At 46.1% G+C, this 23,622-nt stretch overlaps 1 protein-coding gene across 2 annotated transcripts in view; it reads left to right on the forward strand.

The window, feature by feature from the left end:
- The window catches only part of fgd1 (FYVE, RhoGEF and PH domain containing 1), a 63,359-nt gene that overhangs the window by 25,568 nt on the left and 14,169 nt on the right, over positions 1-23,622 (forward strand). The window contains exons 1-5 of one of the 2 annotated variants that reach the window (XM_064300546.1): positions 4,079-4,610; positions 19,698-19,910; positions 20,034-20,217; positions 20,576-21,305; positions 22,758-22,996. In XM_064300546.1, coding sequence (XP_064156616.1) covers positions 4,553-4,610; positions 19,698-19,910; positions 20,034-20,217; positions 20,576-21,305; positions 22,758-22,996 — 1,424 coding nt within the window. In that variant the 5' untranslated portion in view covers positions 4,079-4,552. Of the gene's footprint in view, positions 1-4,078; positions 4,611-19,697; positions 19,911-20,033; positions 20,218-20,575; positions 21,306-22,757; positions 22,997-23,622 lie in introns of those variants that run through there. The other variant, XM_064300545.1, reaches the window with a different exon arrangement.

Below are 23,622 nucleotides of genomic sequence, written 5' to 3' on the forward strand. Positions count from 1 at the left end.
TTGTTTCGCTTTTGCGTCCCGCTTTGTGTATTTGTGTATTTGTGTTGTGTATTTGTGTGTGTAATTGTATTGTGTTAGTGTGTTGTTGACGGTGTATTGTGTGTTATTGTATTGTGGTGGTAGGTGTGCCTGACGTAATGGAGCTGATGGGTAGCGCGGGGCAGATGGCTCCGTCCCGGGGGAAATCAGGGGGGTAAATCTCTCCGTTTAGGCCCCAGAAGTACCCTGCGTCGGGGCTGGACGGAAGAGCAGCTCACCAGCAGGGGTGTGTCAAAATAAAAGCGTGTGGAGAGAGGGGGGCAGGGAGTGTATGGGGATGCATTGGGGGGGGGGGGGCTTAATACACTGTATTCATAAGACACTGACACTGGGGGTACTGTGATTGGTGTTTTAGCAGGGCACTTGGCGCTGGTGACTCATAAAGATTTTTTGTCCCAAATCACCTCGTGCAGGGGTGCAGATATTTTGTTCGCAGTGCGTTTGCCGCATCGATGAAGTCCGAAGGGAAAATTTGCCCCGGGAGGCGGCCATAGTTCAGTGTCAGTCAAACCTGACTGTGACAAAGGAATTAAGGTGACATTTGCCTTTTGTGTCTGGCTGTGATGTCTCCTGTTAAACCGCAGTGCTACTGTCTTAACCCCACTGCTAAGCCTGTCTGAAACCCATATAGATTATGTGTAAGGGGCTGTATGTTGGAAAGCTGTATTGTTGGATTAAAATTTTACATTTTGGTGCTCTTTTTTTTTTGACTTCAGAATCCTGCTAAACAAAAATGTAAACAATCGTCAAATTTAACATCAAATTAATGGCAAATGGCATCAAATTAAAGTGTGAAGTTCTCCCTGTTTGTGCTCTGCAGCTTTTTTAAAAACCCGATTTTAAGTATGAGCCAAATTAATTTAGCTAGTTCATTTACCACTGATTAAGGGTAAGAGTAACTTTTGCATTGTAGAAAGCCTGAGAGAATTGAGATTGCCTGATATCCTGACTCATGGGAGTATGATATCATTCGTTGTCATATTATGAATAATATATTGATGTGTTCATTTTGTATGCAGACACCGGGTAATTATGCCGGTCTGCGTATTGAGAGAAGGGATGTTAGTCGGATCATTCTGACAGGAACATTTACATGTTGTTCTTAATTGAAAGTGAGTTCTTGGGGGATTTTGGAGGGGAAACAAGAGACTGTACAATCTTTGGGTTCTGTCACCAAATAGAAACCTATGCTCCAGTGCAGAAATTGGGTACTATGTGGAAGGAGTTGAATCTTTTTGTATTTGCTGCACCAGTGCTAAATTATGACATCATCTTGAGCCAAAATGGCTCCAGGAGAGGAGATTTCCTATTGATTTCTCCATAGGAAATCTTCAATTATTTATGAAAAGTAAACCTGGCTTTTTTGGGGGGTTGCTATATCCCTGCAGCTCAGTACTCATTCAGGATAAAATTGTAATTCCTCTAAGCCTGTATACTGTATGCCTTTAAGGAACTACATTTCCATGGCAAGGGCCAAATTAAATTAAATTAAATATCTGGTAGTGTCCTGCCAAGTTGGCTATTCAACATGAGGGTAAACACTGTACCGGCATTTCTTGTTTTCACAAACTGCAGTTCATTGGCTGATTCAAAAGTATATAGTGTTGTGCCTTTTTAAAAATCTGTGATGGCTTATTGGTGAGTTTATGCTCATTTGCTTTTTGGCATCTGCATTTTAATGGCCCAAAACAGTTCCACCATTTTCTTTGGCTTTTAAATGTGTTTATTTATTTATTTATTTATTTGCAGTTTGAAGATTCGTGTTGGTACCCTGGAGAAGTCGGTAGAAAACGTGTGTGTCTGCAGCCAGACATACACATGAATGCCAACACCAATTTGGTACCCTATTAATCCAAGGAGAAAAGCAAAAAGGGTATTATTAATAAACCCTCTCTCTCTCTCTCTCTCTCTCTCTCTCTCTCTCGCCCTGAGCCTTTTTCATATGCCAGTTGTTTTATTTTGAGCGTGAGCTTATGTTATTAAAAATGCGAGATGACCAAAAAAGGAAAATAAATTGTTCAGATGGGATCGAGCTGGACGTATTGATGCTCCTTTATGTAATGCAGTTAAGAGAGATGTTGCGCAGTAGAGGCTGACCCAGCGCAATCAACGTCTAACATCAAACATATTTGGCCGCGCAGAAATGCACAGTTTGTGAAAAAGTAAAAGTATTTGCCACGAGTGACTGGCGCCTATTAGTCCCTGGGTTCTGCGTGAGCTGTGGCGGTAGCTAACTGCTACCTGGAGTCTGGAACCTATGGAACCATTAACCTGGAGTCTGGAACCTATGGAACCATTAACCTGGAGTCTGGAACCTATGGAACCATTAACCTGGAGTGTGGAACCCATGGAACCATTAGCCTGGAGTCTGGAACCCATGGAACCGTTAACCTGGAGTCTGGAACCTATGGAACAATTAACCTGGAGTCTGGAACCATGGGACAGTTGACCTTGTCCTGCCAGGATAGGAATGTGGCTGGCAGGTGGGGGGGTGGGATGTTGTGGTGGGGGGGGTGTTGGGGGGGGACAGCTTGGGTTACACCAGCATTCGTTCTTCCCCACAGTGCACAAGTCGCCCACGGCCTACCAGTTTTCATCAATGGGAGACGCATCTCTCCAACAACTGCTGCAAGCCCTCATGTAGGATATTTGATACAGTTCAAATGACCTCTCGGGCCACCCCATCCCCCCACACCCCCCACCCACAAAAGCATGCATCCGTGCTTTGTGGACTTAACCTAATGCAGGGTACCAAAAATGGCCTTGTTGTGTTGTTCAAATGACCATATTTGCCCGACCTACTGTTTGGCTGCTTGCAAGATTGACCCTCTGTAGACAGCCAGACCAGCTAATGTACAGAGTAAAACACAGTCTGCTTCAGCCAAGATTTACCAACAAGGCATCTAAATAAAAAAAAAGTTCACTAGCAGTTAGACTTTATTGTCATCAATAAGATCAATTGCACCAGGTAGAATATGCACTTTGGGAACAGGGAAATTGGCTACAAATCCAAGAAATCAACAAAACTGTTACATCGCAGGAATAATTGTACATCATCCAGCTGGTAATGGCCAATTTATTTTGATTCATAAATTAAATCACCACACTGTACTGCTGTCATTGTTCAAATAGCATTGTTCAAATTTTAAATTTAATATATTTTCTGAAAATGGTTTTATTTTTTTGCCTGCCTTGCCTTTGTGTTCTTTGTGCCTTTAAAAAAAAGAAAAAACCTTTTTGATATCTGATGAGTGTGTATTTTGTATGGTTTCATTCACCAACCTAAAATTAAATGCATTGATATATTAATTACAGCTGGATGCTGGTCCTTAGAGTTTACCTATTGAAAAACCGCCTCAGGGTAGCCAGTCAGATTCATCATGGCCATGGTGGGAAGTGGTGCAGCCTCTTTCCAGACACATTATCGGCAGTGTTGGCTAAGTTGTGTGTGTGTGTGTGTGTGTGTGTGTTTGTTTCCTCTCCAAAAGTCATAATACAAGACAAGGATGTTATATATCTATAGAAGACTGTATATTTTGCATGCATGTTGGCCTTCTAATTTTCTTAGGCGGGGGCAATTTTATTATTGAATTTATAGGATCACTAATCTGCATAATCGTATTTCAGTAGCCTGCCAAATTATCAGAGATGTCTGTGCAGCAAGGACACGCTATGCCGTCTTGAACGTGTCCAAACGCTGTCTGTTTTTCTTCTATGAGAGGTCTGTGACAGTTCCTCGGTATAATGGGATTTCTGGTAGAAATGTCCCGTCACATCATTAACGGTCGAGAAAGGAGAACAGAATAACGAGACCTGATATGTACATAAATATCGTATTATCTAGTTATATTTGTATACGTTTCTACACCAAATGTATAGCCTTTAATTTGTTGTCAAGGAAACCGAAAGGGGGGAGCGATACGTGTTGGGGTGAGAACGCGAGCGAGACAGAAACGGAAGGAGTGTGTGGAGGAGGGAGGGAGGGGGGCCGGGGGTCGTATTATAATGTGTATAACGGCACAGACGCGCTTGTGTGCTGTCTGCGATATACGGGGCAGTCGGAGTGGGGTGGGGGTATGTTTGGCGAGAGGATTTAAATCCATGCACGCTCTTCGTGGTTATTTTGTCATAACCGTTCGTCGATTCTCGTTATAATCGTTATGGATATAATTTAGATGTGAAGGAAAACGAATCTCAGGCGTCCACAGAAAAGGGGGGAAATTGCCTTCTGCTGCTGCAGCTCCTGTGTAACTACTGTCTGCTTTGACCTAGTGAGGATGCTGTCCGCTCGACCGGCTCTTTGAATAGGGCAATCCCTTTCTCCGGGTAGCCTTAGCCTATTTAAGCTAGCCAGCTTTAAGGTTTTTCCCCCCTCCCCTGTCGCGCGCTCTCCTCTCTCCCGGCGACGGAAGGACCGGGGTTACTTTTTTTGCAAATATTTATATATAGTTTTTAGCTACATTATTTCGTCGTTTGAGCGATTGGGGGATTGTGTCTCCCGTTCGGTTTTTTGATGACTGGTTTCGTGTTTTGCTGCGCGATGTACATGGATAAAACCAGTGTGCTCCGGGGTAAGACCATGGCTTTTATTTTTTTAATTTTATTTGCTATGTAGTTGATATTTGGATTTTAAGTTTAAATGCAAACCTGTGGTTTTTAATTAGCTGCTGTATGTTGGTATCTGGATTACCCATATGATGTAGCCTATGTTATTGATCACTGATGTATTACAGTTGATGTTTTACCGAGTGTTGTATGAGATATCTATATGGTCGTCCTGTAATTAATGGACGAGCATCCCCCATTTCCACGCTGTTTTTGAAAAATGGTTTCATTCTGTCACAATGTCAAACGAAGACACATAGCTGCAAATACAGTGATCACACTGCAACGGTAAAATGTTGGATGTGTTCTGTCAAAAGCAATTCGTTTGTATTCACATTGACGCACAGGTTTTCTAAATGGTTTCTTTATTATCGTGATGCTGGTATTAATGTGCCATATTCTGTCTGTCAATGAATATACAAAATATGTTGTCTTTCAGATGAATATTCAAAATAAAATGGCTACACCTGATTACACCTAAATGCACTTTAAAAATAATTGGGATACAATAGTGAATGCAAGTCAGACAGCCGAGTCCAGCGTTAATGTTCCATCACGGCGGACTGAGGGAAACCGAACGCCGCAGTTAATAGGCTAATTTTGATTGACACATGCAGTCCCTGTGTGTTGGGTTCTGGTTCAGAGATGTGGGGGGGGGGGGGGGGGGTTCTGTGTGTCTCGCTGCATTAGCCCGCTTCAGATGTGTGGTTTCTCTGTGTGTTTGGTTATATTGTTTAAATTCTACCGTTATCTCGGCGTGTTTAGCTCTGTTAGCGTAACGTTAGCCAAATGTGTGTTTTTACTTGTTTTAAGCGCTGCGAGCCTCATACAGATGTTTTTCTTTTTGTGTTGTTGATGCACTATACCACTGGTGCCTGTTTCGGTTGAGTGTTGCCAGTCTTTGTGTTCGGTTTGGCTCGCTGTCACTGCCGTGTTGGGCAGTATTTGGTCTGTGTCACTACATTTTTTCGAATGCAGCAGGTATGAGCAGAATATGGATGGTGTGGTGGTGTGTTAGCATGTAAGTGTGAACACTACTAGCCGTATTGGTGAGGTGGGTGTGTCTGCATCGTGCGGTCTTCTGCTCGTGTATTTTATATTTTCTTCATTTTTGGGGGGATTGGACGCGGAAATTCCGCAAAATTGGGACAGTTGGGCTACATCTGCCATTTTATTACCTATCGGGAGGATTCATTTGTATCGTTTTTGTATATTTTCTGAGATAGATGTCCTCTGCATAGTACCCAAGTGATCCTACATTCTTTACATCAACCTAAGAAAGGCTTCCGTACAGAAATAGTCACATATGTTACATTCGATTTCTCCATGCAAAATATACACATGATTTCGTTCACTTGAATCGACATACAAAAATCTGCTTTTTATAGTCTATTATGCTACTCTCGCCACTGTGTAACTCCCACAAATTATATTTTCCATTTGGTAGTAACCTTTTTTTTATTTATTAATAGGAGTAAATATAAAATGAATGTGTCTTCATTTCTGTATGTGCATGATGATACTGTAAAGCCATAAACTTGCGGTGTGATGCTCCTCTGGATAAATGGACCATATCAATGTCACATGGTGCTTTTCATTTTTTGTCCACTGTCTTTTATGCTGTGGTACCTGTAGAGGTGAATCACTCATTACTGTTGAGTTGTGCGTTCCCTCCTAATGGCAAACTGTTCGGAGTGCATCATTACGATGAGACGCTCATTTTCATTTGCCTAAATGTAGCCAGTTATGAGGTTCATTGCAGTTCATGTTCCAAAACAAGTCAATCAAGTGTCAGCCTGGGCAATCAAAAATGTTGCCTTTGATTTAGCAGAGGTTAATAATAATCGCTGCTGAACTGGCCTCCTTGGTGCATAACCGGCAGCACTTACTGAAAGAGGCACAATCTGAAAGACCCACAATCTGTGTCTGTAACACGACGGGTGGGAGTGTTCAGCACCCGAAAAGACTAGAATCAACTTCGCCGTGACCGACTTGGCCAAGCGGAAAGATTCGGCATTCTGGGACATTGTTTTTGCTTTCACAGGTGCTAATTAAGCTGTTTGTTAACTCTGTAGCCTGAATTTTATTTTATTTTGTTTTATTTTTTTTTAAAAAGAAGAGGCACTATGGCTAATTTGTGTTTCCGGTGGCTGGGGAGTATGCACTCTCAAATGCGAATACGCTATCCCAAAAAAAAAAAAAAAAATGCAAGATACACATTCTTCTCGTATGACATAGAGTTCTGCTGGTTTAATCATCCCATACTTTATGAATCCTTGTTGAGTCATTGGATACTGGATGTCCACTGACACAACATTACAATGCTGTGCAAACATGTTATTGTTAATAGCGATGGGAAATAAATTGGAAGATATATCTGCATTTCCCATCACTTGGTAGGCTATATTTTCCCTGGATGCCACTGACTTGATATAATTTAATAGATAGCTGTTCCTCTTTAACCCCTTCAGCATGGGTATAAGGAGAAAGTCGATTTTGGTCTAACACCAAAAATGATTCATTTCCTACATTCCTTCTGGTTTAGAGTTTTATTGTAAGGCTCGCTTGGTATTTGATCAGTGTGTCAAGTATCGAACAGTTAGGTCTGCGTGTGCAGGCCGGTAATTCTAAACATCGGATATTGACGTTTCCTTCTGTTGAAATCCATGAGAGATCACGCTATTCCGCGATATTATTGTCGTGGTCCGTGAAAATGTGTCAGAGAATAGATCAGGGGGGTGTCGAGCTCAAGTCCTGGAGGGCCGTGGCGTTTGTGGGTTCCTTCCTGTAAGCTGCCAATTAAGGCATTGAGAAGGTGTTCAGAATCTTAAGCCGTTCATCGACGCAAATTAATCGTTAGCGTTGAAACTCACCAAAAACCAACAGACGGTGGCCCGGAATCTGACGCACCGTGGAATAGATCAAAGAACGGTTAAAGACAAATGACCCCGTGTTGTTTTTGCCCATTATCGTTTTATCTGAAGCGCTCTTAAGTGTTGTTCAATGACTGAAACATTTAATTGTGGACGTGGGGAAACACAAGGTGTATGTTTAAAAGTGACGACGGGGGGGAAGCTGCACACCACCGCAGCGGTGAAAGAAGCCCAAGCCCTTTCATTAGGAGCAAGGAATGCTGGGAGGACGCTCTCCGCAGTCCTCTACAGATGAGTGTGATGTCGAAGTTAATTATTACTGTGCCAGAAAAAGGAGAAGAAAAAAAAAAAACACTGGCTCTACGACGTCCCCGTGAACAAGCTTTTTATAGACCCGCCCCTCTTATACAGTCAACCCCAGGAGCCAGTGCCCCAAGTCCACATAGCCCTATGTTTTTGTTTGAAGTGTATAACCATTTTGTCCTTACTCAGCACGCTGATACTGCCATATTGTGTGTTAGCTATGCGCACACTCTTGCTGTGTAATCGGTCACGGAACTTAAAGCATGACGGTTTACTGGGCCCATTGTCTGCGGTGAGACGGTCAGATCAGCTCAAGTTGCGTAATCTCGACCCCCTAGTTCTAAACGCTCTCTCTCTCTCGAGATTCTTCTAAATCACTGTAATAAAGTCTCCCCGGTTAAATCGCTGCCCACACAATCCGTGATCTTTAATAATGACTCAGCGTATGCGTTTTATTTAAATTCACACGCGGCGTATAGACGGGCGTCCCGCGGGGGGTAATGTGATTGAAATGGCTTATTGATCTGAAAAATGGACTGTGTAATTGCCGGACTTTGGCTTGGCGGGAGAGGCGGATCGGCTTGGCCAAGTAGGCGGGCGTCCTGCTGGAGCTTCTCTGTGCGAAGGGGCCGTCGGGCCTTGCCAAGAGGAGCAGTGAACTGAAGCGAAGGCAAACCCAAGCAAATAACACATGAGGGTGTTTCGTTTTTTTTTTTTACTGCTAGTGCTGCCATCTGCCCTGTTTTAAGAATCTTGACTGGAAGGCGCGCTAATGACAGTGGAATGTGGTGTTATTTTAGCTCTCGTCGTGAACTTGCACGTTGTTGCGTTCGCTGCAGCAAAACCATCTACTAGCGCAGGTGTGAAACCGCAGTCTTGGAGGGGCGGCAGTGTCTGCTGGTTTTTTTTGGGGTGTGTTCTCAGCGCACGAGCCTTTCAGTTAAGTCATTGGTTGTCTGAGGAATCCACACACCTTGTTCTCAAGGCCTTAATTGGCAGCTGATTGAAAGGAAAGCACAAAAAAACCCCAAAGACACTGCGGCCCCCTTGGGATTCAGTTTGGCACTCCTTGCTCTGCTACTGTTATCTGTTCCACAGAATCGTGTTGTCAAATTTGAATAATGGTTGTACATAACTCAGGACATAACTTTTTTTTTTTCCTCTCTCATGCCCATTGGTACAGTCATATCCAGGCATATCTTGTAATATCTGGAAACATGTTGTATACTGACCAAAAATATTCTACTTGGTCTGTGTGGCATGGTTTTGACCACATTTTTTAGTATAGCTGTATAGTCTATGCCATTGTGCATGAGTCCCAGATTGTGGGGGGGGCAGATTTGATGGGGAGGAGAGTGTGTGATAATGAACAGGCCCAGGGCTATCTGTCAGTTGTGAGGAGTCAAGGGCATGGTGGAATGCCCCTCTCTGTCATTTCAATGGAGTACTTATGATGCTCATCCACAATACATCATAAAACATATATATATAGAAACACTCTGAATAGATTGTATAGAAACATTAACTACAGGGCTGGCTAATGAGGCTACAGTAAGCCAGAAGTTTGTATGACATGGTGGTAGTCATGAGTACATCCATTATCTAAACCTGCTTATCCTGGGCAGGGTTGCGGGGGGGTGCTGGAGCCTATCTCAGCATGCATTGTGCAAGAGGCAGGAATACACCCAGGACAGGCTGCCAATCTATTGCAGGGCATAGTCATACGTAGGCATTTGCAGATTTTGAGGAACAATTTTTGGTGATGCTTTTATTATCTCTGTGCTGAATTTATTCTCAAAATCCAGATCTTGGTTTATTTTTATGAACGTGTGTGCCTACGCTGCTTCCTCTTCAATATCCTCAGTTGTTCTGTTCAAAATGCATATTTGCTAATAGAGGGACAATGCACTGATGTTTGAACAAATCTCTGCTGGAGAGGCAGATTTTTAATGAGCAGAGAGAGAGGTAGAGAGTGTCTCTTGTCATCTCTTGTCTGTCTGGGCAATTGACACTGGAACTGGAGTGTTTTTATCCATCGAAAATCCATCCACGTTCTGGTTAGCCTAGTCTTATTGTTGTAAACCCAGTGGTTCTCAAGTTCGGTCCAGGGGTACTCAACTATTCCAACCACAATTGCAATCCAAGAATTTCAACAAGCTGTTAATTTTTTCTTAATTATGGGTTTGCAGGTTTTGAGGGATCATTTAGCCTCTTGAGCCATATTTATGTCAGGGATAACTATGCATGCCATGAAGAATAAAAGTCCCATATTCACACTGGGGCGACATAGCTCAGGAGGTTAAGAGCGTTTGTCTGGCAGTCGGAGGGTTGCTGGTTCGATCCCCTGCCCGAGGCATGTCAAAGTGTCCCTGAGCAAGACACATAACCCCTAATTGCTCCCAACGAGCTGATTGGTACCTTGCATGGCAGCCTTTCACCGTTGGTGTGTGAGTGTGAGTGTGTGTGTGAATGAGAGGCATCAATTGTAAAGCGCTTTGGATAGAAGTGCTATATAAATGCAGTCCTATATGCATTTACCATTTACATTGTGCTGTTGTAAGAAATACCTGTCGTTGATGCCATTATGTCTGCTGACCACACATTCCCTTGATCTTCTCACGATTACAATGCAGTTGGTACACATCGATTAAATAGTAGAATGGCAGCCAGGAACTGAGATCAGGAACTACTCAACTCGAAAGACTTGCTAATGTAATCAGCAGGATGAGCGATACTCTGTGGCCTAATTGAGAGAGGTCACAGGTTCACTCCATCCTCTGTGTTTGTCCAGCTCTCGCTGGTCTTGATCAAAGCTTGCAAAATGTATGAGAAGAAGGCAATATGGGGGATAGAGGTCCTGACTGACTGAATCCCGTGGGGGTGGGGGGTGGGGGCGGGGCGGGGGTTACGTGATTTCTCTCATCCTGGCACTCATTTGCTGCCATCTTATCTAATAAAGATAATTTTCTGTCAGATTTGAGAACTGTGCCCTTTCACTATATTGCATACGATTACATAAAGAGAGGGGAAATTCTTTTTTTTTTTTTTTTTAACTGATCAAATTAAAGACTGAGGTGAATAAATAGGCTCCTAATTGGTGAAAGTGTGGACATAATGTGCACTAGAGCTAACCAATGTGGAAGGTAATGAGGGATTCAAAGACAAAGCAAAATGACAATGAGCCAAACCGGCAGGCATTGTGTTAATGAGTTTAATGGAAAAAGTATGAAAGGATTTAAGTGTGTGTTCAGCAACCTTAATTGAGCCAGAAGTTGGGGTTGGAATGAAAGCCAGCGTAGACAGGGGGGGGGGGGGTCCCCTGGCCTAGGTTTGAGGGCACTGTTGTTGAACATTCCAGCTGTGGTGTAAAATCCAGAGTTTCAGGTTTTGTTTTTCTTTCTTTGTTTTTTTTTTTTTGCTGTATGATCTATATTTGTACCATACTGCTTTCGTTTCTTTACACAGAACGTGTTGAGCTATGGAAAAAAAAAACGCTTCCTTCTTGCTTTTTATATCCATTCGGGAAGGTATACCAAGTTATTCTACAGGTTCAGAGAAAAGAAAAAAGAGATGCATGTTCAGCACATGTTCGGAGTGTTTGTTTTCTGTGTCTTCATGCAGAGTTATAGGCTATTTGTTCCTGTCTGCATGTCTGCCTGTATATGACGTTTGGAAAGCTTTTGCACTCCTTGTTTTTTTTCATGTTTTTTGATGACTCAGTGGTAAGAAGCTCCTGGTTTGAAATGCTTGGGTTTCTTTTTTTTTTTTCTTGTTTTATCCTTTTTAACATTAATGAAAACAGACTTCACCACAAGTATTCAGATTATTTTTCCTTGGTAAAAGCACCAAAGAACCAAAAAACCAAGAGCAGCACAAATTAGGGGGACTCTCTTAAAATAGCCTTTTCACAGTTTCATCCTTTAGCCTTTTATAGTTGTTGGCATAAGTTTTACAGCTCTTGAACACTGCCATTGACGATAGAGCTTGACAAACTAAAGAAACTAATTTGTGCATGAAGTGTCATTTATTGGAAGGTTAAATTCAGATTATATCCTACGTTTACGACAAAAGCAAAGATACAAACTGGACAGTGATTGACAGGGGTAGTATAAGTTTGTGTCACAGTCAAGCATCACATCTACTTACCACCAACGGAGCAAAATATAACACGGTAACATCACTTAGTTTTTTTTTATTTTTAAACAGATCAAAGGGGTGCTCTGTGCTGCAGAGAGAAGGGGTGCTCTGTGCTGTAGAGGGAAGGGGTGCTCTGTGCTGCGAGAGAGAATGGGTGCTTGTGCTGCAGGGAGAAGGGGTGCTCTATGCTACAGAGAGAAGGGGTGCTCTGTGCTGCAGAGGGAAGGGGTGCTCTGTGCTGCAGGAGAAGGGGTGCTCTGTGCTGCAGAGAGAAGGGGTGCTCTGTGCTGTAGAGGGAAGGGGTGTTCTGTGTTGCAGAGAGAAGTGGCGCTCTGTGCTGCAGGAGAAGGGGTGCTCTGTGCTGTAGAGGAAAGGGGTGCTCTGTGCTGCAGAGAGAATGGGTGCTCTGTGCTGCAGGAGAAGGGGTGCTCTGTGCTGCTGAGAGAAGGGGTGCTCTGTGCTGCAGAGAGAAGGGGTGCTCTGTGCTGCAGAGAGAATGGGTGCTCTGTGCTGCAGGAGAAGGGGTGCTCTGTGCTGCAGAGAGAAGGGGTGCTCTGTGCTGCAGAGGGAAGGGGTGCTCTGTGCTGCAGAGGGAAGGGGTGCTCTGTGCTGCAGAGGGAAGGGGTGCTCTGTGCTGCAGAGAGAAGGGGTGCTCTGTGCTGCAGAGGGAACGGGTGCTCTGTGCTGCAGAGGAAAGGGGTGCTCTGTGCTGCAGAGAGAAGGGGTGCTCTGTGCTGTAGAGGGAAGGGGTGCTCTGTGCTGCAGAACGCTGTCAGGAAGCCAGATGTTCATCCACTGCAGACTCTGATGTTGTAATAAGTATAGCATAGCCAAGATTTCAGCTAGCAATGGTTGTGGCCTTTAGGGCACAGATACTCAAATCTGGCCCTCAAGGTCAGTAGTACTCCAGGTGGGCTACGGACCTGACAGTCCTTAGTCCAGTAACGTCACCGATTGGCCAGAGACTACACTCACCTGGAGCGTCAGGTTTAAATCAGTCCCTGATTAGAGGGGAGGAATGAAAACGAACAGCACTACTGACCCCAGGGGCCAGATTTGAGGACCCCTGGTTTAGGGCTTTAGCCGTCTTTGCCTTTGCCAGCTATTAGCAAATTAATTTATAAGAGTCAAATATTTACTTAAGCAGAAAAGTTCATGATGTATTTAGAGTACATACTGGAAATGCTTAGACACAGTATTATCATACACTGTCTGGCAATTCATTTAGAAGACTATGACGGGCAGGTAACATTAGCTAATATTAGCTTCAAGCTTTCCGGATTTTTGGGTGTATACGATTATGACTTCAGGAGGTTAGCCGTGTGGCTAACTTTAGAAGATTCATGTTTAGGTTGAAACCGTTTGTAATTGTTAATATGGCCAATAAAACATTTAAACAATCGGTGTGATGACATTCAACCCTCAAATATTTCATTTGATCAAACATTCTCTCTTCCTGCAGAACAGGAATTGGATAGGCTAGCGTTCACAATTAACATTTTTACGAAAACGATTGATGGAAAACTTTCAGCGTTAAGAAGTGCCAACAGCCATTATTCAGTTTGGCTGAAGGTTTCCAGCAGCAGAAATGATAAGTTGGGTTATTTTTAAAAAGCCGGGCCGAGCTGGCTAAGGTAAATATTTTTCCTGCTGAAAATGTGAATTTTGTGAGGAGCGGCCAAAGTGGAAACGGTGCAGCCGATTGGCCGCTGACGTGCTGTTGGAACGGTGCCCTGCGGAAAGAACGCCATTTTAAACGCACGCCCGGCCCAGGGTGCGAGATCGCTGGGGATTACAGTCCGTCAGTCAGTCAGTCAGTCAGTCAGTCAGTCAGTCAGTCAGTCAGTCAGTCAGTCAGTCAGTCAGTCAGTCAGTCAGTCAGTCAGTCAGTCAGTCAGTCAGTCAGTCAGTCAGTCAGTCAGTCAGTCAGTCAGTCAGTCAGTCAGTCAGTCAGTCAGTCAGTCAGTCAGTCAGTCAGTCAGTCAGCCAGTCAGTCAGTCAGTCAGTCAGTCAGTCAGCCAGTCAGTCAGTCAGTCAGTCAGTCAGTCAGTCAGTCAGTCAGTCAGTCAGTCAGTCAGTGCGAGAGTGAGTGAGTGAGTGAGTGAGTCAGTCAGTCAGTCAGTCAGCCAGTCAGTCAGTCAGTCAGTCAGTCAGTCAGTCAGTGCGAGAGTGAATGAGACAGTCAGTGTGAGTGTGAGTGAGTGAGAGAGTGAGAGAGTGAGAGAGTGAGAGGTGAGGAGTGAGAGAGAATGCGAGAGTGAGAGAGTGAGAGAGTGAGAGCATCCTCGTCTGCCTGCAGAAGAACGGGAAATAAAAAAATAAAAAATGTACCCAGTAGCCTACGAAGATGTAGGTAGTTAGGATGTGCTTCTCATTATACATTCCTTCTGAGTTTCCTTGTTTTTTTTTTAGGACCCTCATTTGGCAAATCTGATTCTACTAATCAGTAGCTCAATGAGAATGAGGTTGAATGATGTGTGGCTTTGTTAGGGTTGGAGTGAAAACCTACAGGACGGTAGATCTCCAGGAACAGGGTTGGGCTGCCCTGCTCTAGCTGTTGAATGAGGTGTGCTTTGTTAGGGCTGGAGTGCAAACCTACAGGACGTTAGATCTCCAGGGCTGTGCTGTGCTTTATTTAGGCTATGTAGATGGTTTAAATCCAACAATCCGTGTGCATTGCCAGCTGGCTATAATGGCACAAAGATGAACTGATCTTTGCATCACCTCATTTAGCTGACTGCTTAGCAGTAAATTATACTGCAAAAAATATCAGGACTATATTTTGGCTAGTATTCAGTTTTACTTCCTGTTTGTCGGGTGTCTGCAGGCTGGGTAGGTCTCCTATTGACGCTTGTCTTTAGAAGCTAGTTTTTTAGTTGAGACTGATCATATTTAGAGACAATTTGCCTAATTTACCTAATTTATTTATTTCAGCCTCTGAGATGTGGGGAATGTGTGTTGGGAAAGTGTGCAGGTGTGTTTTCGGAGTCTAGTGATTCTGCCATGTTCGGTAATGCATTGAAACAGGTTTAGAAGGTTGTGCAAGAAATAACTTTGTACCCGAGAAGTGATACATTTTCCCGCTAATATGCAAAACCAAGCAATCAAAATTGCATTGTTAAGTAACAGTTTTACTAGCTTTTTTTGTAACTTGCACAAATGCTCATTTCCGGGTACTGCTCAACACGGTGAAAATGTGACGCCGCAAATTCGCAGTCCGAAAAATCTGCAGTCCGAAAATGTCAGAAAAATCGCAGTTCGAAGGGGTACCAGCCGCAAGTCGAACGTAGTTTAACTTTTTTTTTTTGTTAAAAAGTGGGACTGATTTCAGTTCAGGTGATTGATGGCCGCGTGGACGAAGGCGATCCCCCAGCATGCTCTTTTTCTCTCAAACGGAGCGTTGAGCCCAGTCTCCGTGGAAACTTGCACGTGGAAACTTGGCGGGTCGAACGCGTTTTCGGTCGTGTTGTGAAAACCCGGCCACGGCGCAGTCTGGTGCTGGGGTTCGAACGACAGGGGAGTTACCGAGCAGGATAAGCAGATCCTGTCTGTTATACCTCCTGTTGCCGTTCTCGTTGTTAGTGTTAATCAGTTTAACCTTCAGGGTCCAAGTTGAACTATGTGGTTGTTCCCTGCACTTGAACGGTACTTCTCTTAGGGTTTCGCTACTTGTTCCTGTATGGTTATAACTTTGTTGTAACGGCCTGGATATGCCTGTAATGTAATGTAATGTAATGTAATGATTTATTTTAGCTTTTTGTGCAAAAACATTTGACCTGAGCTTATAGGGTCTCAGTGTCATACTTCTAAATGGGCTTATTGATTAGCATGTATTGAAGGTATGGAAGCTCCTTAGAGGAAGTACAAAAAAGGGCATTTCTTACATGACTAAGGAAGAGCCGTGGCAAGCCTGAGTGATGTTAACCAGCTGTGGCTCTGGGTCTCTTTGTTGAAAACATTAACGGTGCTGCTGCTGCGCTCGAAAGATATTTTTTCTAAATAACAAATGTGTTTTTCAGTGGCGCGCACAACTTCCTGCTTGTCTGACTATAAAATGGAAGAAGATGGTGGAAGAATGTGCTGGCGAACAAATCGATGTATTTTTCTGAGGAAGGTTTCTGCCAACGGAATTATTTCCTTCCCTTAGTCAAAACATTGTGTAATATTTGCATGCCTCTACAGCGGAGGTTTATTAAAAGTAGTAATAAAATTTGCGTTGTTGTGTTGTGCAGTGCGAAGTGGAGTAAATGGACAATTTCAACAGGCATCAGGAGATATTAAATAAAATAAATAAGAACAAAGGACCAAAAAAAAGGCGAAGGCAAGGCCAAAATAGCTGGGGTTTGCTTTTACTAGCTGGTCTCACTGCGGCAATTTTAGCACACAGCATGTGGAACTCATTTAAAAACCCCTGCCTGTAGAAATGGGTACTGGTGTAATCATATGGAATGAATTAAGGCCATGTGGGGGACAGGCTTGTTTTTTTTTTTTTTAAGAGGGCAACATCATCCAGACGGTGGGGCCTGCCCACCGTGTGACCTGGCCACGCCACTTTAAGAGATTCCGTGCGAGTTGAAAACATTTCTGGCAGCCTGTGACAGAATCAAAGTCCTTTTTATGTTTAAAAAGGTTTCCCCTCCCATCTGAGGGGGGAAGCCAATGGGAGCCACCTCAGCAGTTCTGAGAGGTCTTGTTGAGCCACTCAGAGTGTGTGTGTGTGTGTGCAACACAGCACAACCCCTTAACACACTAACCTACTAATCCCCTAACACACTAACCTACTGAGCACCCTGTTCCCTAGTCTCCTAACACACTAACCTACTGAGCACCCTGTTCCCTAGTCTCCTAACACACTAACCTACTGAGCACCCTGTTCCCTAGTCTCCTAACACACTAACCTACTGAGCACCCTGTTCCCTAGTCTCCTAACACACTAACCTACTGAGCACCCTGTTCCCTAGTCTCCTAACACACTAACCTACTGAGCACCCAGTTCCCTAGTCCCCTAACACACTAACCTACTGAGCACCCTGTTCCCTAGTCTCCTAACACACTAACCTACTGAGCACCCTGTTCCATAGTCTCCTAACACACTAACCTACTGAGCACCCTGTTCCCTAGTCTCCTAACACACTAACCTACTGAGCACCCTGCTCCCTAGTCTCCTAACACACTAACCTACTGAGCACCCTGTTCCATAGTCTCCTAACACACTAACCTACTGAGCACCCTGTTCCCTAGTCTCCTAACACACTAACCTACTGAGCACCCTGTTCCCTAGTCTCCTAACACACTAACCTACTGAGCACCCTGTTCCCTAGTCTCCTAACACACTAACCTACTGAGCACCCTGTTCCCTAATCTCCTAACACACTAACCTACTGAGCACTCTGTTCCCTAGTCCCCTAACACACTAACCTACTGAGGACCCTGTTCTTCTCCTAACACTAAAATACTTAAGACCCACTTAAGACTTATTTTTTGTTTTTTTGCGGTGTGTGTCCCCTCCTTTGTCCAAAATATCAAATCTATTTGGGCCTCTTAAAAAAATTTTTTTTTACCCCTTAACCTAGACCTGAGCCTGGGGCGCAGCAGTAAGGCAAGGGGCTGCCGGGTAGGCTTTTTCGGTTAAGGCGTTCGGATGAGCCCCATGGCCTCCGACCCGAATCCGAACTGTGCCAGCGCCGACTGTGGCCGGGAGCTCCACAGGGCGACGTGCGGGGGGATTGCACTGGCCTGGGTACGACAGTAGGGATTAGTCAGTCAGTCGGTTCTGCATTTCATTGCTCTCTAGCGACCCCTGCTGGCCGTATCGGGGGGGGGCGGGGGCTAATACAGCCGTAACTCAGGGAGCCCTGCTGAGGTGGATCCAGTTTGTCGTTCCCCTGCTCTGAGGTCCCAGCCACCGTCGGCTAGGGGGCGCGACCCGTAAACGCGTACGCCACAGGGCCCAAACTGCGCCGCTTACCGAACGAGTCACCCGGGACCTCTGCCAGCGCCCCCCCCCGTCAGGCCTTATTGGCCACATAACTCACTTCCTGTCTGGTGCCTCTGTCCAGCCAAGTTACAGTACAGCCATCGGTCAGCAGCTTGCTGCGGGAACATAGCGCCGGGAGAATCGATCGCAGGAGTGCGGACGGTCGCGTCTCGATTTACGGCCGTCATAATAAAAACATCGCGAAGCGGCCCCTCTGGGGCTCGGGAAGCTGCTTCTGTGGATGTGCCACAGACACACCCTCCCTGGTCGGGGCCGCGTAAATCAAACTTGCACTGTCAGCGTGTACCAGTGCAGCAGACGCACGCATATATAAAGACGGGATTGATCCTTTGCGCCACCCCTCATGTTTGGTTGTACGTTGTTTTTAAAAAAAAAAGAGAAAAAAGAAAACTGAGGACAAAACATGAAGGGAAAAAAAAATGAATGCAGACTTGTGTGCAGGATGGGACTAGAAACCCAGAAGGGCTCATGTGGGGCCTCACCCTCATCAATAATAATAATAATAATAATAATAATGCAACAAAACAAAACAGGAAAAAGTGGAAAAAATACCATATAAGACAATATAGTGAAACAAAGATAAAAAGAATGCATTAGTGAGTATGTGCGTCCGTGAATGAGTGGGTGTGTGAGAAGTTCTTCAGTTCTTTTTGTAAATGTTGAGAGTGGAGGATTCAGAGGCTGTGTTACAATAACTATACGATTATTACACCTCTGTATCTAAAGTAAAACTGACCATAGTGGTGCAGTATTTAGGAGGGTGAAGATTTGCCCGTATTGCGTGTGAACTTGGAATTATTGATTAGGAAGGATTTACTGAGGACTGTTTGTGCCCATGTATTTCTGTTTAATGATCGAATCTTAGAGCAGGGGTGTAAAACTCCAGTCCTGGGGGGGCCGCAGTGTCCACTGATTTTCAGTGTGCATCAGCATCACTGATTAATTGAAGTCATTGATTGGCTAGAGAGTCAACACCCTTGTTCTCAAGCCCTTAATTGGCTGCTGATTGAAAGGAAACTACAAATACCAGCAGCCTCTGCAGCCCTCCATGACTGGAGTTTGATGCCTTGTAGGTTAATATATAACAGATATCTGGGTCCAATATCATCATGAAAAAACCTAACCCTAACCCTAACTATCTTTTAGTTAGAAATCCCTCCCCCTTTTCATGGTTCCCAATTTGTTAAGGTCCAAACTAAATCATCCACTTTGCTGCTTGGTTGTGCTGTGGGACAGTAGCACACACAAGGATACATGCTGTGCATCCTTTACCTGTGCATTGTGCTCAGTGTACAAGTCTCTGTCCAGTCTCACCATGCAGTATGCTAGTTCCATAAAGCCTATGTCATTCCTGTGCCTCGATGTACGTTAGAGAAGTAGGCAACCTTCGGATGACTGTCACACTTTGGGGATGCAGACCACTGCAGCCTCATCACAGTTCTCCTCTGTTACCGTAGTAATTGTGAGCTTTGGCGAAGAGATCGGAATTTTGCCGTCTGCGATAAGTTGGAGCCAGTGTGTCCCGAAGTGAGACAGAAACGAGCCAATGTGAGCCAGAAGTGAACCAGTGTTGTCTGAAGTGTCAAAATGAGCACGAAATGAGACAGAAATGAGCTCTTGTGCCCTGAAGTGAGCCAACAATTGAGTCAGTGTGCCCTGAAGTGAGACAGAAGTCAGCTAGTGCAATTTTATGTGTCAAAGAGAGACAGAACTGAGCAGGTGTTCCCTCTCCTCTTCCTCAGGCTCCTCCTCCTCTAGTCCCAGGCTCCTCACGAAGAGCCTCTCCCTGGAGCCGGGTCCCTGTATCGGGGCCCACGAGACACCTCAGCGCCTGTGCTCCGACCCCGGGCCCCTGGGACCCCGCCACTGCAACGGGACCAATGAGAACGGACCGCCGGAACTCCCCACCCCTCCCCCCAAAACACGGCCCCCCCTGCCCGGGCCGAAACCGCAAGGTAGGACCGCTGTGGCGACGCCAGCCCCCTCCTGCTGTGTGCCTCACGGGTTTGCCTCTGTGTGTTTAACGTCAGTTCAGCTCCGAAAAAAAAACCCTGAATCTCTTCCATGTCCCCTCACAGTGCCCCCGAAACCGCCTCACCTGCAGAGCGGGCGTCGGCCACGGGCGCCCGACAAGCCCCTCCCCCCGCCGCCCCCGTCCCGGCCGCTCCCCGCGGACCCCCGCGCCTCCCGGGCCCCCCCCGCGCACGGCGAGGGGAGCGCCTCCCCCAGCTGCGTCCTCTCGCTCATCGAGAAGTTCGAGAGGTGAGTCCCGCGCGCGGAGAGGGGACGGAGTCGGCTGCCTCCCGCCAACGCGCTCGATTCGGGTTTCCGTTTAAAGGCCCGTCGTAATTCCAGGGGTCAGTAAGAGGGGCCGCACAGAACTTCCCAAACTTAATTAGAGGAAATAAAATAGCTGTTTAAGTTTCAAGTAAGTTTCGGTGTCATTAATCTTTTGTTGGAATAAAACAGTAATTTCTTTAAGAGGCAGGTGTTCCATTGCAAATGCAGATTGGGTTCCCTGCTCTGAGTGGGAGGGGCAGTTCCTCTCTGTGTTTGTGGAAGCAGCTTTTAAAGCAGCAGATACAGATTCTTCTTCTCCTGTCTGTGGTCCTTCCCTCAGAGAGCAGATCATCGTCGTGCCGGATATCACCGGGGGGGCCCTGTGCGTCCCCAGAGTCCCGGAGCCGCCGTCGGGAGGGGGGGTCCACACCCCCCCATCGGCAGAGCCCCCTGCCCTCAGCCCTGAGCCTCAGGAGGTCCAGGAAGCCCCCGTGGGGCTGGCGGAAGGGGGGGAGGAGGCGGAGGAGGAGGAAGTGGAGGAGGGTAAAGAAGGAGAGGGGGAGGAAAGAGAGGAGGAGAGAGAGCTGGGGGCCGCGTGCGCGGAGAGGCGCCTGTCGCTGGAGTCGGGCTACGGCGCCTCCGACAAGCTCCTGGACTCCCTGGAGATGAGGGAGCTGCTGGCCAGCCAATCGGACGTGCCCTTGGACCGCCTGTCCCTCCCCCCGCCCCAGACGGACGGCAAGCTGGCCAATCGGGACAGCGGCATCGACAGCATCAGCTCCCCCTCGCACAGCGAGGAGCTGTGCTTCGCCGGGGAGGAGGAGCGGGCGGGGCAGGAGCGGGAGGTGTGCCCCTGCAGCCCCGCCCTCACCCTCCCGCGCCTCTCCTCCTCCTCCTCCTACGGTGGCCCGGAGGGGCCGGGGGGCGAGGGGGGCGCCTCGGCGGAGGGGGGGCGGGACTCGGAGGGGGACAGCGACATGGAGGAGGGGAGCGGGGACGAGAGCGAGCTCACCCCCACTGCACTGCAGCCCCTCGTTCTCCCCAAAACGGAGAGACAGGACTCCTGTGAGGTGAGGGTGCTTTTCACAGAAACACACAGGACATTAACATTATTTACATTACCTGCCAACAGACCTAAGGTCAAATACGTATTTGTTTTGGATTCAAATTCTTTTCTACACTACACTACTGATCTTGTCTGGTGTATTGAAACCAATGAAATACTCTCAGAAAGTGCAAACCCCGCCTTCTGGTCATATTGGCAGGCTCAGTTACACCAGGCGAGATCAACAGAGCACAGAAATGTATTTGAATCCAAAACAAATACGTATTTGACCCAGGCCGGCCTGCCAACCAGCTCTTCCCATACGTCGGGGGTCCTCAAATCTGGCTCTCCAGGACCTGTAGTGCTGCTGGTTCAAACAAGTCCCCCTAAACAGGGACTGTTTTAATCCTGGGACACCAGCTGAGCCAATCAGTGGCTTTCATCGATCAATCAGCTATCAAGTCTAATAGGAAAGCAGCAGTACTACTGACTATTAATGTACTCGAGGGCCAGATTTGAGTATCCCTGCCAAAGTATATAATTCTGATCTTTGCGAAGGTGCTGTTCAGTATAATTTTCACCCCTTTGACCAGTATGTTCTGTGTACCTCTGTGTCCTGCGTAATGAAATCTGCTGAACGCTGAATGCTGTGTTAAGGTCACGGTACACAGTTATCGACCAGATTAACCCCACTGAATGATTAGCAGTGATTACCAGTGGCCTGTACTTAATCTTCCTGCGCTGGCGACATTCAGGGTAATTTCAGGTGTGATTAAGGGAGGCCTGGAGAGCCCTCAGGAGAAACGCTCTACTGGGACATGAATCACCAGAGTATTGCGCTTGTCTGAGAATTGGGCTTTATTGATGTGCACATGCAAGACTTAAGCTTTATTATAGAGAAGTACTTAAGGGCAACTACGCTTGGAAATATTTTACTTTTGAAATGGGATAAAATATCAGAATAGTTTATTCCTGCTGTGATGGCGGTGTTGTATTACAGGCTTTATGTGTGTGTGTGCGCGCGCGTGTGTGCGCGTGTGTGTGTTTGTGTGTGCGTGCGTGCATGCGTGTGTGTGTATATGTGTGTGTGTGTGTGCGTGTGTGTGTGTTCGTGTGTGTGTGTGTGTGCGTGTGTGTGCGCGCGTGTGTTTGTGTGTGCGCATGTGTGTGTTTGCGTGTGCGTGCGTGCGTGCGTGCGTGTGTGTGTGTATATGTGTGTGTGTGTGTGTGTGTGTGTGTGTGTGCGTGCGTGTGTGTGTGTGTGTATATGTGTGTGTGTGTTTGTGTGTGCGTGTGCGTGCGTGTGTGTGTGTATATATGTGTGTGCGCGTGTGTGTGTTTGTGTGTGCGTGCGTGCGTGTGTGTGTGTATATATGTGTGTGCGTGTGTGTGTGTGTGTTTGTGCGTGCGTGCGTGCGTGCGTGCGTGCATGCGTGTGTGTGTGTGTGCGTGCGTGTGTGTGTTTGCGTCCCTCCAGCTCTCGGTCCAGCAGCGGGTGTTCAACATCGCCAACGAGCTGCTGCACACGGAGAAGGCGTACGTGTCGCGCCTGCACCTCCTGGACCAGGTCTTCTGCTCCCAGCTGATGGAGGAGGCGCGCTCCCGCGGCTCCTTCCCCTGCGAGGTGGTCATGGGCATCTTCTCCAACATCTGCTCCATCTACTGCTTCCACCAGCAGTTCCTGCTGCCCGCGCTGGAGAAGCGCATGGAGGAGTGGTGAGAGAAGTACTCCATTATCTGTGATCTCATTATCCTCAGATATCCATACCCTCATTATCCTCAGATATACATACTATCATTATCCATGCTCTCAGATATTCATGCTCTCATTATCCATGATCTCATTATCCTCAAATATCCATGCTCTCAGACATTCATGCTCTTATTATCCATGGTCTCATTATCCTCAAATATCCATCCTCTTCGATATCCATACTCTCATTATCCGTGATATCCCATATCCATGTCCAATCCTACTCCTATCCGGACTCAATACCCATACTCTCCAAATCATACTTATCCGTGATCTCCAATATCCATGCTCTCCGAAATCCATACTCTCATTATCCGTGATCTCCGATATCCATGCTCTCCGAAATCCATACTCTCATTATCCGTGATCTCCGATATCCATGCTCTCCGAAATCCATACTCTCATTATTCATGACCTCCGATATCCATGCTCTGGTATCCATGCTTTCATTATCCATTGCTATCCATGCTCTCCGATATCCGTGCTTTTATTAAAAAAAGAAGCTAAATAAATGCTCACCATAATTTTACATGAGGTGCTGGTATTCATAGTGATTGTACTAAAGGAAGAAGTTAACAACGCACACTTA

Source organism: Anguilla rostrata, chromosome 11, assembly GCF_018555375.3.
Source record: "Anguilla rostrata isolate EN2019 chromosome 11, ASM1855537v3, whole genome shotgun sequence".
NCBI classification, from domain to species: Eukaryota; Metazoa; Chordata; class Actinopteri; order Anguilliformes; family Anguillidae; genus Anguilla; species Anguilla rostrata.